The following is a 7,230-nucleotide window of genomic DNA, read 5'->3' on the forward strand; positions in this document are numbered from 1 at the left end:
GAGGAGCGGCAGGGAGTGGAGCAGACTTCAAAGCCCGCAGCCAGATAAGCAGAATGCAAATAGGAATGTCGTTCCCACTGTAGATTCACGCATCACTAATTTGAACACTTAGGGGGAGATTTATCAAGCATGGTGTAAAGTGAAACTGGCTCAGTTGCCCCTAGCAACCAATCAGATTCCACCTTTCATTTTCCAAAGAGTCTGAGGAATGAAAAGTTAAATCTGATTGGTTGCTAGGGGCAACTGAGCCAGTTTCACTTTACACCATGTTTGATAAATCTCCCCCTTAGACCCTGACTGATGAAAACTTTTGACCATTTAAATCCCAATATGTTGTTCATATTTTGCAGTTACACTATTTTTTACGAAAAGTTGACTTTGTTAACACTCTTGGGGAGAGAATACATTTTTATGACAATGATATGTCCACTCCATATGATATTTATAACTTGGTTTACTTCCCAAATAAAACTGTATTTCCTAATCTGGTTGGCAATTTTACCTACAATATTAAAGAAGGAAGTCGTCTAGTGCTCCTGAAGAATAGGATTATATGGGACAGCAATTTTACTGAGGTAAGCGATACTGCTCGTCTATAACAGGGGAGTACATTCTCCCACATATTAGGGTAAATGTCTTTTTTCCTTATTATACATATAAAAATATACCTAAAACATTTTTATGGAATTTGAATGTTATAAAGGAGTCCCCAAAATACTGTGTCTCCATTTTTTTAAATCCAACACTTACTTGTGGTTAGTATTAGATCCTCACATTTTAATTACTTTTCAATTTTTGCTCTTTCCTTATAGGATATAGACAGGATTAGAAAAACGTTTCCCCTCAAAACAACATCACACCTGTAGGTGAATACGACTCGTGCCACTGTATCTTAACAGCCAGAGATCAGCTCAGCAGTGAATGTCAGGGGGCAGTATCCCTACTGTAAGCGGGATAATATCTTAGCCCCAGTTAGGGATATCATCAATAAAGAAAAGTGTGTTGTAGCATTAAAATGCCTCACAAAAGGTTTATTATGCCCTTATGGAGGTGCAAAAAACATACAAATTGGAAACAAATGTGACAGTGGAAACAATTTAAAAAAAAAGTATTTTAGAAGCACATTGCACTATTAACACATAAAAGAAAAATATAAATAAAAACCTCATTTGCATTTTCATTACTTATTATAAAAAAAAATAATAAAAAAATGACCTAAAAATAAGCTTCACAGAACCACAAAAACGGTGCAAGAATTGTCTAACCCATTCAGGACCAAGGACGTCACTATATGTTAATTTTTGAGGTGCATTCCCACTCATGGACATACAGTTGCATCCAGGGGATGACACAGGCACAAAAGCTGTACCTGTGCCATTCACAGCTGGTCACTGTCCCGACTGTCAGTACCTGCCGCAACTGTCAGGACTGGAGCCACGCAGTACATATATTTGGAATAGCAGTGTAAAAAGCGACCCTGGTAAGAAAATGATTACATAATTTAACCCGCATAGCAAACGCAAAGTTTTCAAAAAAAGAGCTAATTTTGACATTTTTTAATTAAACATGGGCATTTGGGTATATACTAAAAAAAAAAAAAAATTATATATATATATATATATATATATATATATATATATATATATATACACACACACACTTTTTGTCAGGAAAGAAGGTGTAACAGTGGTCAATAAATGTGGTGAAATTTACTTTTCTATTATTATTAGATTCCACAATCCATTTGTAGCGAAGACTGCGGGCCTGGGTACTGGAAGTCTTACAGAACGGGACAGTCTATGTGCTGCTTTGACTGTTTTCAGTGTCCTGAAGGAAAATATTCAGTTAGGAATAGTGAGTATCATTTTAAAAAGAAGTTTGAATTTTCAGAAAAATTCTGAAAAATATATTGTTTCATCGCCATATTCTTTCTTCCATCTACCTAATTGTGTTAGTACTGTTTTTGCAGGGTCAGCTACATTTTTAATTGACTTTGAGGCAGATGTGACTTATTGATCCATGTTTCTTGGAAGACTGGATGACCAAAAACTAGACGTGTACATCCCCCCAAAAAAATTTGAAATGAGGGTAGAAAATTTATACAATAAAAAAAAATAATAGTATGTGAAATGTCGTGAAAGATCTAAAACAAAGTAAACAACCAAGAAAAACTTTTTTTTTCCTCCTTTTCTTCCATTTTCTCTAAATAAAGATTACAAAAATAAAAAGTAATGGTCTCTCCTTATTACTTATTCAAACTCTTGGTCACAAGGAAGGAGACTCAGTAGTTCAATGTTTGCTGTAACCCGGCCTATAATGTTTTAGAATAATTTTTTTTTCTTTCAGATTCTGAGGTGTGTCTCCTTTGTCCAAAGAACAAGTGGTCAAATGCGGAAAGAACAGACTGCATCCCAAAAGTGATAACATTTCTTTCATACCAAGAACCACTTGGCATTGTTTTGGCACTGGGAGCCATTGTGTTTGCCTTAATAACGGTTATTATCTTTGGGGTGTTTCTAAAATATCGAGACACACCGATAGTCAAAGCCAACAACAGGACTCTCAGTTTCATCCTCCTTTCCGCTCTTGCCATCTCATTTCTTGGGAGCTTGCTTTATATTGGACATCCGGGGAAGTGGACATGTTTTTTCCGTCAGTCTTTTTTTGGAATGACTTTTTCCATTTCTATGTCATCAATTCTTGCAAAAACTTTCACAGTGATAGTTGCCTTTAATGCCACTCGGAAAGGAGAAAACATACGAAAATTTATCGGATGTAAAACCCCTAGTTTAATTGTTTGTTTTGGTTCCGCTATCCAGTTTCTAATCTGTTTGCTTTGGTTCATCTTCTCTCCCCCATGGCCCCATTACCACAACACAGACTCGATAGAGATGATACTTCACTGCCATGAAGGGTCTATATTTTTTTATTTGGTGTTAGGATATCTATGTATTTTAGCTGGTATAAGCTTTATTGTGGCATTCTTAGCACGGTCACTGCCCGATACCTTTAATGAGGCCAAGCACATAACATTCAGCACGTTCATTTTTTTCTCTGTCTGGACGTCCTTCATGCCATGTTATCTGAGTTCCGAGGGGAAAGCTGTAGAGGCCCTGGAAATATTTGCAATTTTGGTTTCTAGCGCAGGCTTGCTGCTCTGCATTTTTTTCCCTAAAGTGAAAATCATAATCCTAAAACCCCATAAAAGATGCAACTTACAAATTCAGACAATAGTTTTGGAAAATTACAGCTCATAGGTGCAATATATGCATTAATTAACACCCATTATTACTTTTATGGCAGTCACTCATGGTGCGTTTACACGTTACGATTATCGTGCGAATTTGCGCGATAACGATCGAATTTGAACTATAAACGTATGTGTAAACGCAGAGCATGATCAAACGACGAACGATACATCGCTCATTTTGATCTTTTAACATGTTATCAAATCGTCGTTCGCAAAAAATTCGCAAATCGTTCCGTGTGAACAGTCGTTCGCCGATTTAACCAGTGTGAGAGATAAGCCTTCGCAAAACGATCGCAAAACAAATTTTCCGTTGAAAAAAAAATCGTTACTCCGACATCGTTAATCGTACGATCGGGCCAATTATCGTTTCGTGTAAACGCACCATAAGGGCTTTATGTTAGTCTTAGTTAGTCTTCTCTGTAGGAATCACAGGAACTCCAGCACTAAGTACTCATACACACTGAGCAATAGATAAGGAATTTCTGCTTGAAATTCCTCTTTGATTCTGCTCTGGCAGAATAGGAGCGGAATTCAATCAGAATTCTAAGCAGAATTCAAGCCCCACTGACTTCTACAGGATTATTTTTAGAGGATTTTGTCAAAAGTAGTAACATGTCACTTCTTTAGACGAAAAGCGGATCCGCGATGGAAAATTACGGGCGGAAATTTCGTTGTGTAAAAAGCACATCGTCCAAGCCCATTAAAAACAATTGAAAATCGCATTGCTCAATTTAATTTATGGGTGGAATTTCAAGCAGAATTTCACACAGAATCCGCCTCTTTTGCTCATAAATCCGCCTCTTTTGCTCAGTGTGCATGAGGCCTAACTGGGGGAACCTCCGATCCTAGCAAGTCAACCTGACACATGCTACAGTAAACTCTTGCCCATCCACATAAATACACCGTCTGGGTATGTTCACACTGAGGAATAGGTGAGTATTCAGCGAGGAATTGAAGAAGTCAGTTTTCTGCATGAAATTCCTTGCCTATTCAGCTCTGGCAGAATAGGAGCAGAATTTGAGTGGAAGTCGAGCAAAGCACTGATTAACTTGTATAGGATTCCTCTAGTGGGTTCACACTCCAGAATTCCCACGGATTCCGTCGATAGTACACGCTCACGGCCGCGCATCTTTTCGCTGGCTTCATAGACACCATTAAACAATGGGACATTGCTCTGTTCATATTTTACGGGAGGAATTTCAAGCAGAAATTAAGAGCCGATTCCTCTTCAATTCCTTGCCTATTCCTCAGTGTGCACATACCCTAATATATGAGTGACCACAGGTGAAAATCACTTTATGGAGCTACTTGAAAAAGAGAAAAAAAAGAGCTATATAAATATTTTGTATCACTATAACTATACTAAGCCAGAGAATAATTTTATTTATTTTTTTTACTGCATGGTGAATTTTTTTTTTTGCTATGTTTTGTAATGTGGCATCTGAAAATAAACTGAACATGTTAATTTACAATCCAATTCAATAAAATGATTCCAAGAAACAGTGTCATTCATGTTATATTTGTCATCTGCACTTCAGTTTGCAGTTTCTATAACGGATACATACAAAACACACAGAGTATAAAAATACAACATGGAAATATGTCAACATTACCAGATTTTCATTTTTTTTTTCTTTTTACATTTTTACCAATTTACCAAAACAGTGGATTTGGTAAAATATTTTAAAAAAATTGCATAAAAATTAAAAGCACCAAGCACCCAATGGGCTATGCACAACTGTAAACATGCCCTGCAAAAATTGTAAAATACACGATTGTTAAATAAAAGACATCATTCTCATGACTGGCTTGTGATGATCCTGGTTTAATGGGGCGAACCACTGAATGTCTGGGCTCATGCACATGAACGTATTACGGCTCCATAAATCCAAGAGTTCTAAACTGTATGGAACCTATAGACTTCTATGGGGCCCTGCTATATGGCTCTGCCATGTGTATATGGCGTAAGGTAGTTATTTACACCCAGGTGCAAATGCGTTATAAATCACAAAAGTCAATAGAACAATAAGGGGTAAACCAGAAACAGCACAGGGTGTGGTTTTGTACTTGAAGGGGTTATCCAACGTTAGAAAAACATAGCCACCTTTCTTCCAGAGAAAGCAAAAATTGCCTCCAGTTTGGGTGGGGTTTTGCAACTCCGTTCCATTGAAGTGAATGGACCTTAATTGCAACCCACACCGGAACTCGAGACAAGAGTCATGTTGTCTCTGGAAGTACGCAGTCGGCTTTTTTCTAATCCTAAATAACCCCTTTAAAACACACTTGATCCCTGACTGTATAGCACATAATACAATTTTTGATAAAAACTGGTTCTGAAGGTGCCCAAATATGCAAAGATCATAACTCGCATGATTGTACTGAACTTTGGAGATCAACAAGAAAACTGTGTAATACTAAGAACTGAATGGTCATCGATGTGATTGACCATCTTGATATCACAACACTGAATAACAATTGTACAGATCTTTGTGTGGAAAGACAACCCAATATCCCATGAAAACCTGGAGCTCGTGACCCTAACGAATGGTCCGTACTATCCGCAACTGCGGATCAACAAATCTGGTCTTTTCCTGAACATAAAACCATGATCGTTGGGTACAGGTTGCCTTGGTTAGTATCTGGTATGCCACAGCCAACCAAAAGTATCAGCACACCCTATGCTTTTTCCCCTCAACAGCCTGCTTCCAACCAATAATGTAGAGAAGCAGAGGAAACTGTAGTTCTGAATTTCATGTTTAATATCTCACAAAGAGGAAATAAAAAGTTAGCATTCTTGATGCTAGTCTAGAAATATTTTAAGAATCGGGAAGCCAAGCTTGGATGCAGGGCATGTAGGCAGTAGCCCCAGAGCAATGGAGCTGCCTGTAAGTGCAAAGTTTCTTTGTATAGGCAGTCAGTGTATGGCCTTATGGACCACTAGTCACCTAAACTGGTATTTAAATATGTAGACTCAATTGTGTTGTCTTGACTTACGTTGCATGCATGGACTAAGTCAGTCGATAAATACTGTAAAAACAATAATATAACAAACAAAACAAAAAAAAAGGGGGGGGGGGGGGTTGATTATCAGCCAACATTGCCCTGTGTGATAGGGCTAGCAATCAGCCAATGAATGAGCAAACAGCTATTAGCTGATCGGGCTGTTTGGACCCATTAAAAAAATACAGGTTTTGCAATTCAGACAACCCCATTAGGGGTATAACAGTAATAGGTCTGCATCCTACTTAGTGCATGAAATTAAAGTTCTTAAAAACACTGAAAACTAAATACAAATAGCATTAATCGGGACTAGAACACCTAGGAATACTAAAAAGACTAAATTTTGCATGTGGTCTCTTTACCTACACAAAGAAAAGACAATGCATATGAGCTCGGCAGTAACGGTCCCTCTCAATCAATGTAACACAAAGGTGGACTGGGTTTACGTATAGTATAGATATATGGGCTTATATCTACACCCATTGTAAAAAAAAAAAAAAGAATTAACCTTTATATATGTGAATATATGGATGATGTATGCACGTTTTACAAGAATAGAGCAAAAGACCTTTATTGGGGAACATTGTACAACTAAAAGGAGGCCCTATTACCCTGTAAGACGTCTCTAGCCTGGATACAAGATGACATACGGTTGGGCGTGAAGCATAAGGGTTTCGTATGGCATCCTGTGCCACATTTGCCCAATGATGTTGCAGCTGGGCCTGCAGACCCTGCATGCTTGCAGGTTGTTGAAGGCGGCTTCCCAGCTGATCCCTTAAATGCTTGATTAGAAATAAATCTGGCAGCCAATAAAGTGTTACCTTTGCTGTCTGTAGGCGACAATTACCCTGCTGAAAAATACCAGCTGGAAGACGTGAGAGGTAAAACATGTGGCCCCAGAATATCCTGTACATAGTGTCCGTCATATCACTACTGGGGGTGACCACTGTCATATGTGATGGCTCCATCACACCAGAAGG

General features: G+C 38.1%; 1 protein-coding gene across 1 annotated transcript; it reads left to right on the forward strand.

Annotated features, from left to right (window-relative positions):
• Positions 1-309: 309 nt before the first annotated feature.
• On the forward strand, positions 310-3,381 carry LOC138766198 (vomeronasal type-2 receptor 26-like). The gene is made up of 3 exons (XM_069943596.1): positions 310-575; positions 1,731-1,854; positions 2,347-3,381. The coding sequence occupies exons 1-3, from the start codon at positions 423-425 to the stop codon at positions 3,255-3,257; spliced, it is 1,188 nt and encodes a 395-aa protein (XP_069799697.1). The 5' UTR covers positions 310-422; the 3' UTR covers positions 3,258-3,381.
• The last annotated feature ends 3,849 nt before the right edge of the window (positions 3,382-7,230 follow it).

The sequence above is a fragment of the Dendropsophus ebraccatus genome, chromosome 10 (assembly GCF_027789765.1).
Source record: "Dendropsophus ebraccatus isolate aDenEbr1 chromosome 10, aDenEbr1.pat, whole genome shotgun sequence".
Lineage (NCBI taxonomy): Eukaryota > Metazoa > Chordata > Amphibia > Anura > Hylidae > Dendropsophus > Dendropsophus ebraccatus.